The sequence below is a fragment of the Ammospiza nelsoni genome, chromosome 6 (assembly GCF_027579445.1).
Source record: "Ammospiza nelsoni isolate bAmmNel1 chromosome 6, bAmmNel1.pri, whole genome shotgun sequence".
NCBI lineage: Eukaryota > Metazoa > Chordata > Aves > Passeriformes > Passerellidae > Ammospiza > Ammospiza nelsoni.
The window spans coordinates 11606251-11617885 of NC_080638.1; the positions used below are offsets into that span (position 1 = coordinate 11606251).

General features: G+C 65.9%; 1 protein-coding gene across 2 annotated transcripts; it reads right to left on the minus strand.

Annotated features, from left to right (window-relative positions):
* Nucleotides 1–179: 179 nt before the first annotated feature.
* Nucleotides 180–9368, minus strand: PKP3 (plakophilin 3). Of its 2 annotated transcripts, XM_059474538.1 has the most exons (14): nucleotides 9320–9368; nucleotides 6408–6588; nucleotides 5337–5413; nucleotides 4518–5221; nucleotides 4001–4124; nucleotides 3654–3858; nucleotides 3298–3472; nucleotides 3032–3149; nucleotides 2635–2802; nucleotides 2117–2302; nucleotides 1795–1948; nucleotides 1396–1588; nucleotides 926–1013; nucleotides 180–667 (listed from the first exon to the last, which is right to left on the minus strand). In XM_059474538.1, the coding sequence occupies exons 1-14, from the start codon at nucleotides 9356–9358 to the stop codon at nucleotides 632–634; spliced, it is 2448 nt and encodes an 815-aa protein (XP_059330521.1). In that variant the 5' UTR covers nucleotides 9359–9368; the 3' UTR covers nucleotides 180–631. The 2 variants fall into 2 exon arrangements, with proteins under 2 accessions (XP_059330521.1, XP_059330520.1); XM_059474537.1 differs by lacking the exon at nucleotides 9320–9368 and having other exon boundaries at nucleotides 6408–6643.
* Between the last annotated feature and the right edge of the window lie 2267 nt (nucleotides 9369–11635).

Sequence of the window (11635 nt, forward strand, 5' to 3'; positions counted from 1 at the left end):
CCCGTCAGACACAACCCCCTGCCCACCCTCCACAGCAAAGGGGGAATGCAGCGCTGTCACAGCGTCCCTTCCCAGCTCCCTGCAGCTGCTGTGCCACCCCATAAATGTGGGAAGCCACCTCAGAGCCCTCCAAGCCCCCAAGCCATGCAAAGCTCCATCCCCCCCCCAGCCAGGGCAGAACAAAAGTGTAACCTGCAGCGCATCCCGCTCTGGCACAGGGCACGGACAGCCCTGGCCCTGCAGCTCAGGGAGCTGGGATGAAGCTCCACCAGAAGCCCCCTTGCCCCAGAATCGCTCTACAGGAGCCTTCCCAGCTCCCTACAGTTCCTGCCCCCCTGTCAAGCCAGGACAAGCCAAGTTTTGCAGACAGCTGCCTGAGCATGGGGACCATGGGGCAGCTCCCTCCTAACTGGTGCCCCACAGCAGAGCCAAAAGCAGCTGCTGGGTTTAAGGCTGGGCAGGAGGGAGGACAAGTGTCCCCCAGCCAGGGAAGGGGACCTGGCAGAGGGGGGAGGCATGTGGGACATAGGGATTAGGCTACAGAGTGGGGGTCTGGTGGCGAGCAGCCTCCCCACGGCATGGCTCGCAGCACGGAGCATCCCAGCGAGGCATTCCAGCTCCCAGGGTGTCCTCACAGGCTGAGGAAGTCCTCCTTCCGGTAGCCCTTCTGCAAGGAGACAGCCCCATCAGCACAGGGAGCCCCTGTGCTCCGGCACTGATGGGCCACAGTGTCCCCACCCCACCCAGAGCACAGGGACAACGCTCTGGGATGGCCCCACACCTGGAGAAAAGCAGGTGTGGAGTGGGGCCCCACCATATCCTGGGAAGCATTTGGGTGGTGAGGCTCTCCAGGATGAATCTCCTTGGCCTCGATTCCCTAGGGATCCCCCCACTGGCAGCGGGAGGCTCTGGAATGGGTACGTACCATCTTGAAGTCCCGGTGGAGCTTGGTGTACTGCCACATGTTTCCCAGGAGGCTGGCGGCGGCCCGGGAGGACTTCTCGTTGTCCGAGCTGGGAAAGGGACAGGATGCCATGATGTTTTGGGGACCACTGAGCATGGGACAGCTCAAGGACACCACCCCAGAGGGGTCTGGAGGGATTTGGGGCTTGGTGAGAGTGGGGAGAGGCAGGAGATGAATGGCTGGATCCCACAATAACAGGAATAGGGAGAGGTTTTCTGATGGGAAAAGGCAGCTAAGGCGATGATGGGGTGTCCTTAGGGGGTGACAAAGGGCTGGCAGGTGGCCACGAGGCCACTCTGAGCTAGGGTGGGGACTCCCAACACCAAGGCTTGGGAAAGGAAACTTGTGACCCTCTTCCACTGTGCTGGAGCAGGGAGGGAGAGGAGAGCAGGACAGGAGGCCGGGTGTGAGCTGGGACACACAGCTCCCACCTGTCCCGTCGCTTCTTGATGAAGAAGAGCTTCCTGAGGCCGTCGAAGTAGACGATGTCGCGGGCGGCCATGGGGCTCTCCACCACCAGGTTGTTGAGCACGGCGATGATGTTCACGATGACATCAGCGGGCGGGGCCTTGTCCCCAACACTCCCCGGCAGCTTCTCGATCAGGTGGCTGACCACCTTGGTGGCTGTGGGCAAAGGGAACATCAGGGCTGGTGGCCAGAGCTGGAGGGACAGAGCGACGTCTGGAAACAGGGAACGGAACAGCCTGCAGGCTCAGCTGCATGGGGGGATGCAGCAGGCAGGATGGAGTTGGGATGTGGCTGGAGATAACGGGAGGCAAAGGAAAAGGTTGGGAAGCACCGCCCAGCCCTGGCTGACCCCTGGCACTCACACATCTCGTCCTTGTTGCGGGCGTGGCGGGACAGGTTGCGGATGAGGCCGGTGAGGGAGCGCAGCTGGTGGTGGTCAGCGGTGCGGACGCGGTCCAGCACGGGATTCAGGATGCGCTCCTGCTCCAGCGCCAGCCGGCTCAGCACCCCCGCCCACTGCAAGGCAAACATCCCCTTGGAGACCCCACCAGCCCCCTGCTCCTCCTCCTCCCACTCACTGGGAGCAGGTTGGGGTGAGCCCTGCCCAGGTGCCCCCCTCCCACAGGGCTGTGGTGGGCAGGCCATGGTGGGCAGGCTGTGGGATGCCGGTGTCCCCAGGCTCACCCTGCGGTCCCCAGCCGTGATGTTCTGCAGGGCACCCGAGGCCGCCTCTGTCGTGTGCTTGTTGAGCTCGCAGCGCTGCAGCAGCCGGTTGTAGATGCCCACGATCTGCGGGTTCCAGAGCCACTCCATGCCCTTGGGGTCCTTGGAGACCTCCGTGAAGGTGACGATGTCCGCGTTCAGGTAGTGCTGAGGGACAGGGGCATTGTTAGACTCCAGGGATGTCCCCTCCTCATGTCTCTCACTGCCAGTGTTGCCTTTTCCAAACCTGCCTGGCCTGAACTGCTGGGCAGGGAGCTGGCAGGTCACCCTGGCTACACCATGCCCCATAGTATGGAAAAGCGGGGGTTCAGCACCTGATTCACCCCAAACACCTGATTCACCCTCTGCTGAGCTCACCCATGTGTCCCACCCACCAGCTAAGGCTGGCGTCCACCTCCGCCCTGGCATCACCTCTGCTGCCAGCGCTTCCCAGTGCCAGCCCCACCCCGGTGACAGGGCCAGGATGTGCCCCCACTGACCTCCCGGGCTTTCTTGCTCTGGGGGCTGAAGCAGCCCACCAGCTCCCCTGTCACCGTGCCGCCGGCATTCCTGCGATGGCCCTCGAGGCGCTGCAGCGAGGACGGGGGCATCTCGTCGTACAAGCGGTAGGAGAGGTTGCGCAGGACACAGACAGCATTCTCCACGCTCTGGGGGGCACAGGGGACACGAGGGTGTCATCCCTGGGCCACCTGCAGGGTGTGTTCCGCTGGCACAGGGGCTCTACAGCAGAGTCATGAGGCTGGGTGTGCCCAGCGAGCCCAGCTGGTGGACTCCAGGAACTGGGCTGGCTCTCCCAGCAGCACACCAAGATGTGCCTTTGCACAATGGGGTGGGGAGCAGCACCTCAGCTCCTCTAGCACCACTTTGGGGTCTCACCTTGTCCTCCGACTTCCCCACCTCCAGGGAGCTGTTCACATAGTGGATCATGGAGTCCACCAGCCCGTGACACTCACGCATCTTCTGCCGGGTCTGCTGGCTGGCAGAGCTCAGGTTCCTGCATGGGAACAGGGTTTTGTCATGGAGAGAAGGGGATCCCCCACAGCCACCCCTTCCTGAGCCCAAAAACAAACCCTGCAGACAGTGCTCCTGTCTCTCCCTCCCTCCAAAACTTCACTCCCAGTGGGAGGAGCTGGAGGAGATACCTGAGGAAGCCTGTGGAGTTATAAAAAATCTCTGCCTCTGAGGGGTTCTGCTGGATGACACCCGAGGCCCCCAGCCCAGAGAGAGGGACCAGGACCAGGTCTGTGAGCTGCTCCAGTGTATCCCGGGCCAGGCGATCCTTCAGGTTGTCACTGGAGGACAGATTCCACAGGATCCCTGCACAGAGGGGGACCCTCAGTACTGGAACGGCTGGAGAGCACATCCACCCCAACTCCCCTCCCCACGGGGGTGGTGACAACCAAGCAAAGAGATCATCCCTGTGGAGCTGCACTCACAGAGGAACAGAAGCCACTCCTGGGGGAGGAGGACCCTTGCCCACCCCACCATTGTCCCCAACCTGTGACGTTCTTGCGGAGCTCGTCGTCGGGCTCCCGCAGGGTGCGCATCAGCTCGTAGATGCCGTTCTCCTCCACCAGCGCCAGCTTGTTCTCGGCGTTGTCGTAGATGAGGTTGCGCATGGCGCCGGTGGCGTGGCGCTGCACCTCCTGGTTCGGGCTGTTGAACAGCTTCACCAGCTTGGGCATGGCCTGCAGGCTGCGGGCCTGGGGGACAGCCCGGGGGATCAGACATGCTGCGTTCCCAGGGCTCCCTCCAGCCCCTGCACCTGCCTGCGGTGTCAGAGGGGCTGGGAAACCCCCTGCTCCCGCTGGGAAACCCCCTGCTTCCACCCTTCCAGGGCCTCACCTGCTTCTTGGCGCTGCTGTCGCTGTAGCACTTGTGCTGCAGGTAGGCAGCGCCCAGCACCTGCAGGTTGGGGTCACTGGCGATCAGGTACTTCACTGCTGAGGGCAGGTCGATGTCGTCAAACCTGGAACCACAGCCAGGTGAGTCCCAGCAGAGCATCCCAAAGGATCCTCCACCTCTGCACCCCACTGTGTCCCCCATGTCCATAGAGCCCAACCAACCCATCTATCCCCTTCCCACTGTGTTCTGGGCACGGGACTCCGTTCCCAGCGGGAAGAGCATCATCCTCCTGCCATGTCTCAGGATGTGTCCATGGAGGAGCCAGGATCAGGGGCAGGACACACTTGGAGGTCAGCCTTTGCGGTGGTCCAAGCTGCGCCCACCATCCCACCCCTCTTCCCAACATCCCTTGTGCCCAGTGGGAGTTGGAAGGGTTCGCCCTCCTCCAGCAGGGTGGGACACACTCCTGCCGTGGGGACAATGACCAGGACACCCCGAAGCATCCCCCAGCCCTCACCCTCCGGCATGGTGCCCGAGCAGCGTGCTGTGCCCGTTGTACATCTCCATGGCGCGCGGCTCCCCGAGGTGGTGGCCGGACTCGGCCAGGCTGCGCACGGAGGGGGCGCGGGAGCTGTGCTCCCCCAGCCCCAGGAAGGCGCCACCGCCTCCCGTGGGCATGGTGCCGAAGGAGCCGGCGCTCAGCCGGGAGCGGTTGTTGCTCTGGAAGCGCTGCAGCGTGCGCATGGCGGGCGCGCGGATGGTGCGGCTCGGCGGGCCCTCGGCGCCGTCCAGCCAGTCACAGGTGGCCTTGCCGGCCGTGCCGCCGCTCAGCTGCCGCTCGAAGGCAAAGGAGCGGCCGAAGCCGCCGCCGGCCTGGCTCTTGTAGAGCTGCCGGTGCCCGGGAGCGTCCAGCTGCTCCGACAGGACGCTGTAGCGGTCGTCGGCGAGCGGGACGGGCCCGTCGGCCAGGCGCAGGGAGCGCAGCGACAGCGTGTCCAGGTTCTGGCGGCAGTGGAAGTTGCGCTCGTGGAAGGAGCTGGGCCGTGGCGAGGTGGCGGCTTGTGAGGCCGCGTAGCCGGGCACATACGCGCGGCCCTTGGGCAGGCCCCCGTTGCTGATGGTGGCCATACGCTTGTGAGGGGTCAGGTCCACGGCCGAGCGTGAGGACCAGCCACTGCCCCGCAGCGTGCCGAAATCCTTCTTGGCCAGCGGCTGGTACAGCTGCAGCGGGAAAAAATGGAAGGTTAGGAGTCCATCCCTCCACCAGGGGAGCACAGAGCTCTCCTCAGCACAGCCGAAGCGGTGGGCAGGGGACAGAGCCCCAGTGGGTACGTACCGAGGCCTTGGCGTCCACCCCATTGCTCTGGGAGCGGGAGCTGAAGGAGGAGCGCAGGGTCGAGCTGTACTGACCGCCTGCAGGACAGCCACAGAGGAGGCAGAGTGAGCACGGGCAGGGCAGGAAGGGATCGGCAGATCAAAGATCGCCCCAGCTCATCCCAGGGGGACCTGCTGCGGGAACCGTGGCACCGCAAGCAGAGCTGGGGGGACACAGGGGTGGGAGGAGGCCGCATTCACCTGCCCGCTGGCCACGGAGAGCCGAGGTGGCCTCCCCGCCCTGCCCGTGCCCCGACGGCGAGGGCACTAATTGCCACCTTCGTGGGGACGCCGCGGCGCAGCCCGGTCCCCCCTGCCGCGGCTGGATCAGCAGCCTAGGCATCCCCCAGAGCCAGTCCCGGCTCCCCCGCCCTGGGAACGGCACCTGGAAGCCCAGAGCCCCCCACGGCACCCCACGCTGCCCATCTGCCCTGCCACCGCCCCAGGGCCGCCGGCGGGATACGACAGGGACGGGACGGGACGCGACGGGACGGGAGAGGGACGCCGCCAGTGCTGGCGGTGCCAGGAGCGTGACTCACGCCTGGGGCAGCCTCGGGGTGTCAGAGGGGTCTGTCCCAGCACGGGGGTCCCCAGCGCGGGGGTCGGGCCCGGGGAATCCCGGCGGTGCCGGGCGGGGCGGCAGGGCGGAGGCCGCCGGCGCAGACGTTAAATGGAGGAGCTGGAGCCCGGCCAGCGCCGCCGCTCAGGGCTGGGGGGGCTCTGCCAGGGCGGGAAAATCCTCCCCCCTGCCAGCCCAAAGCGGGGCGTGGGACCCCAGCAGCGCAAAGGCCTCCAAGGGCAGCTGGGGGAACTGAGGCAGGACCCTGAGTGCGGTAAAACGAGCCCACGCCGGGGCTGAGCTACCCCCGGTCCCAGCGCTGGGGATGCTCGGGGACACTGGGGGAACTCGGTCAGGGTGGGGGGCACCCCCCAGCCCGCAGGCAGACTGCACCCAGAGCCCAGTTCCGACCGAGGGGCTCCCCCCCCCCATTTCCCACCGCGTGTTCCCAGGGGCTCCGGGGGGGTCTCCCACCTCTGGTGCCGTCGGCGAGGTCCTCGGGGCGGGCGGGCGCCTGTCCCCGCAGCATCATGCGGATGCGGACCTGCTCCTGGACACGGGCGCTGCGCAGCCGCTGGGCCTCGGCCGCCTCCCGGCCACGCTCGTCCAGCTGCCGGTCCGAGGGCAAGGCCAGCGAGCAGACGCCGGCCTCGGGCTGCAGGGCCGACAGCAGGAAGGCTGCGTTAGTCTCCTGCATGGTGCCGAGGGGTCGCGGCCAGCCCGGCCGCCCTGCGCAGGTGAGCGGCGGCAGTGGCGGCGTTCCGGCGTTCCCCAGCCGTAGGGAGGCTCCGTCCCGGCCCGTCCGTCCCGCCCCGCCGCCACGCCTCGCCGGGAAAAGGAGGGGGCCCCACCGGGGCCACTGTCACCATTGACAGCGTCGCCATCGTCACCGCCACAGGTGGAGGTGGCCAGGGGTGGCCTCGGGGATGGGGGAGGTGAGTGGTCCAGGGGTCTGGGGGTCCTACCTTGGGAAAAGCCAGGATCCCCTCAGACAGTCAACCCCTGACTCCTGGGCAGCCAAACAGTGAGCCCCAGATCCCCACAGTGTCTCATTAATGAGCCCAAGACCCCCAGGAAACCCCCCAGAAGAGCCCTGGGCCCCCACAAAGCCTCCCCATTGATCTCTGTCATTCAACCCTGGACACCCACATTGTTTCTCCAGTCAGCCCTGGAGACTCATGTGCTCTCCTAGGAGAGCCCCAGATCCTTGGAGAACCTTCCTGCTGATCTCCAGAGACTCACACAGCCCTGCCACTGAGCCCCAGATCCCTACAATGTCCCTCCAATGAGCTCACGACCCCCAGGAAACCTCTGAGGAGAGTGCTCTGGATCCCCATATGACCTCTCTGTCCAGCTCTAGACCGCCAGACTGTCACTCCAGTGAGCTCCAGATCCCTTTACGGGCTCCCAGGAGTGTCCCAGACCACCAGGGAGACCCCTCAACCAGCCCTGACCACAAAGCCCCAGGCCACCTCCACAGGGACCCCCCCAGATCACTCAAGGCACTCTCCAGGAGCGGTCTGGACCCCAATGTGTCACAGGGGTCCAGCCTGGAGTGGGGGCTCCCTGCAGTAATTCCTGGCCGGGCCCTCCCTGCTTTGCTTTTCAAATCAGCCGGGGAATGAAAGAACAACAATAATAAAAAAGGGGCGGCAGAGCGCCGCGGGCCCGCGGTGACGAACGCGGTGACTCAGGCCCCGCTGCCACCACCACAGGTACTAATTAGCCTCGCCCCACCTGCCGAGCCGCCCCACGGCAGCCAGAGCGGGGACACCCCGTCCCCTCAGCCCGCCGTGCTCGGGGTCAGCTCCCAAATCCCCCCGCTGCCCACAGCCCCGGCTCGCGGCTCATTCCCGACCGAGCTCGGCCGTTCCCAGCCCCTGCTCGGGGTCACGGTGGCTCGGTGTCCCCGGCCGGGAGTTTTGGGGTGAGCATGGGTCTGGCTCTGCGGGCAGCCCTGGCTCAGCGCTTGGCGTCACCGCTGCGGCAGTGACAGCGGCGCTGCGGGCTGGGCCGGGTTTACAACACCCGGCGGTGACACCGTGCGCGCTTCAGTGGCGGGTGAAAAGGGCGGCTGTCCCCGAGGAATGTGCCGCCGTCAGCAGGAGCTGCGGCAGGGGCGGGGTGCCGACAGCTGCGGGACAGCAGTTTGGGGTGACAGTCCCCACAATCCCCCTTGGTGGCACCATCCCCATGTGGCAAGGACCAACGTGGGGGCAACCCATCTCCCCAACTCTGGGGTTTGTGGGACCCCCGTGTTTGCCCATGGGCCAGGCCTGGGCCTTTTGGGGTACAGCACCCAGGAAAGCCCCCGAGGTTCCCCCCAGCGCGGCACCACCCCACGGGCGCACGGGGTTTGGCAGCGCTCGGCGGGCGCTCCCAGCCCTCGGAGCCCGGATGAATCACGGGTTCCCCCCGCAGCGGAGGGGCGGAGGGGCGGAGGGGGTGGATCGCTCCCTCTGCAAGCCGACACTTGCCCGCCGTGCCCGTGCCAGGATCCCGGGGGATCGGGGCCATCCCAGCAGCCCCCCAACTCCGGGGGACAGAGGGGCTCCGGGGACAGCCCTGAGCCCACTGGCACCCCCACCTGCCCCCAGCTCTGCCTGCCTCCCAAACCCGCGTTCCCCCAGCATAACACTGCCCAGCAGCTGACAAATGGAAAATCGGGGGTCCAGGGGGATTCAAGGAATGCTTGGAGCAGGAATGGGCAGCGCTTGCCTCATCAAGCAGCTCGTTAATTGGGGAAGGTCAGATAGGAGGGGGATACACCAGGGGGCTTAGAAACAGCAAATCAGCAAAAAGAAAACGTTTGAAGCAAAATTGAGGGATTCCCGAGGGGATCCGACCGCAGCTGGAGTGACACGGAGTTAAATTAACCCAATCTGGGGTCCCTAAAGCGGCCGCTGACCACCCCCAGCCTAGAGTCACCTCTGTCACTCCCCCGCGGGGTGACAGAGCCACATTCCCGGGGAGCCCCGGCTCCTGGGAGCGCTCCGTCCTCTCCCACCCCCCGAGCAGCCCCGGGGGCCCGTGTCCCCATGCCCCGGTGCCCCGGGCTGGCCGTGCCCGTGGGGCCGTCGGTGTCGGGGCGGGAGCGGCCGCGGTGGCAGCGCGCAGCCCGGACAGCGCGCACGTGCCAGGAGCCACGCTGGGGACAGCGAGGCACAGCGAGGGACGGAGCGAGGGAAAAGCCTCCTGGGCAGAGCTGGCCGCTGTTGGGCAGCCGCCAGACCCACGTGTCGGAGCCCCAGACCCTCAGCACCACCCCGGGCAGGGGAAGGGGACAGGGTGCGTGGCAGGGCGAGTGACACCGGCTCTCCCCAGGGACCCGCCGTGGGGACGGTGGGGACAGTGGCGAGGATGGCCGCGCTGGGGACGGCACGTACCTGGCTGGGTGGCCCCGGAGGGCAGCTGTCCTGCAGCATCCTCGGGCGGGCAGGTGCACCCCTGGGTGCTGCGGGGCGCGGGTGGGCGCCGGCGTCTGCGGCGGGCGTGGGGCGTGCGGGCCCGCCCCGCACCTCGCCCAACCAGTCTCCTCGCAGGGCTTTTGCATGGAAGCCGCTCGCCTCCCCGCCGAGGCTGCCATCTCGGGGCTCACCGGGGCTCCTCAAAATGCTCAGCACGGCCAGGGGTCCGGGGGGAGCATCCCCCACAGCAGAGCCACGTCTTGGCCGCCTTCGTGCTGCTGCAAAAAGTCCCCAGGGATCCCCACCGCCACCATGGCCGTGATCCAATGTGTCCTTCCCACCACATCCCCCTGAACAGCCAGCTCGGGGCACCCATGGGTGTAACAGGGAGGGTTTGGGGGTGTCAGAAGGAGAAGATGGAGGAGAGGCAGAGTTTGGGGGGCACAGACATTGTTTGGGATGCAGGGGGCTCCCCCTGGTTTGCAGCGAGCGTGTTTGTGTGCGTGGGATGGAGCAGGAGCCCTTTGAAGCCAGATAAGCTGAGAGGGAGCATTTGAAACAAGCCAAACCAGTTTGGGGGGATCACCACTTAGCTCCTACCACCACTAACCCAGGCCCCCCACCACACCCCACACCCATCAGGGAATGCCAGGAGGGAGCCCCTCAGCAAAGCCCAGTGCAGGGCAGGAGGTGCCAGCACCCTCCCCATGGCCACTGCTGTCACATGTGGGCTGTTGTCAGCCCGGGGGTGTCAGGGGGACCCTGTGCTCCCCTCAGCCTCCACAACCTCCACTCTCAGGCCCATGGCTGGGGGAGCCCCTCAGCGAGGGAACTCCAGGCTGGAGTTCGCCTCCACCACCCCCGACAAGCCCCGACACCTTTGCAGTGTCCCCGCAGGGCAGGGAGGGCCAGGGCTGATCCTCCACCGTGGGGACCTGCCTGCACCCCGCTGTCACCTGGGGCTCCAACACCTGGCCCGGGACAGGCTCCCTGTGGCTCCTGCCATCCCCATGATCCCTGTGTAAACCTGCGGCCACAGCTCAGCCACCACCAGAGAAACAAACCCTCTGGCGCTGTGCTGCTGGCCCTGTCCCAAGCAGACACCATCAGCTGGCCCCAAACTGTCCCCAGCACTCGTGGGGATGGCACTGCTGGCACCAGCCCGTCCCAGCACCAGCAGCAGCTCTGGATTAGCTGGGCCCTGTGCCTGCTTTGATGGTGGTGGCTTTTGGAGCCCTCGTGGCTGGGAAGCTGCTGGAAAAGCTGTGCCTAAGGCCAGGCAGGTTTTGGGATGGGACTGGCGGCCCAGGGGCCGTGGGCCACCCGCTCTGCCCAGCCACAGAGCAGCTCCCAGCGCAGCGGGCACAGCCCTCACCCACAACAAAGCCTTCCCAAAGTGCTGCAAAAAAACAGGGAGCAGGGCAAGGAGAGGGGAGAAACAGCTCCTGCCTGCCAGGACCATCCTTTCCCAACAGAGCCTGGGGCCACAGCTACCAAATTTGGGACAAAATGCCCCCAGCTTGGCTGTTTGCTGATGGCATGTGGGTGGCTGAGCCCCCCTTTTCCACCCTCACCTCAAACTCGGGATGCTCGGAGCGAGCATGAAACACCTGGGGGAAACTCCAAGACTATTTCAGGGAGGAGCCCAGGGGATTTGAGAGACGGGGAACCTGGCTGAGGAGGAGCAGGAGCCCATGGCAGGTGGGACACGGCAGAACCCTCGAGACACCCCCACGGGAAGCACCAGCACAGGGCTGGGACAGGGGCAGGCAGGGATGAGTGTGCCAGGACATGCAGGAGCACGGGGAACCAGGGCAGCCCTCCCTGGAGCTGGGTGGAGCCCAGGTGTGGGGCGGAGGCTCAGCAAGCCCGGGCGTGTGGCCGGGCATCAAACAGGGCGCAGCCTCCTCCTCCTTGCATGGAAACAGCACGGGAATGCTGCTGCCCACTCCCACCCCAGAGAGGGGACCAAGGGACAAAGGCCAGCCTGGCTCCATTGCCCTGCATCCCTGTCCAGGCATGGGGGTGATGGAGCAGAGGGAAATCTCAGCCAAGACATTGATTTTAATTTTTTAGGAATAAAAAAAAGACCAAACCAAACAGACAAAAACTTCCTGAAAACAGCTTCCTACCTCATAATTTCACAGAAATTAGCTTGGAAATGTCACCTGCCCGTACCTGCTCCAGGCTCTGCCTGTCCCCCCCCAGCCCAGCCCCCCCGGCACGGGCAGTGCCAGCCTCAGGGCTCTGCCCCCCACCCACAGAGTGTCCCCAGTGCCAGACCCCCCTCCCTCC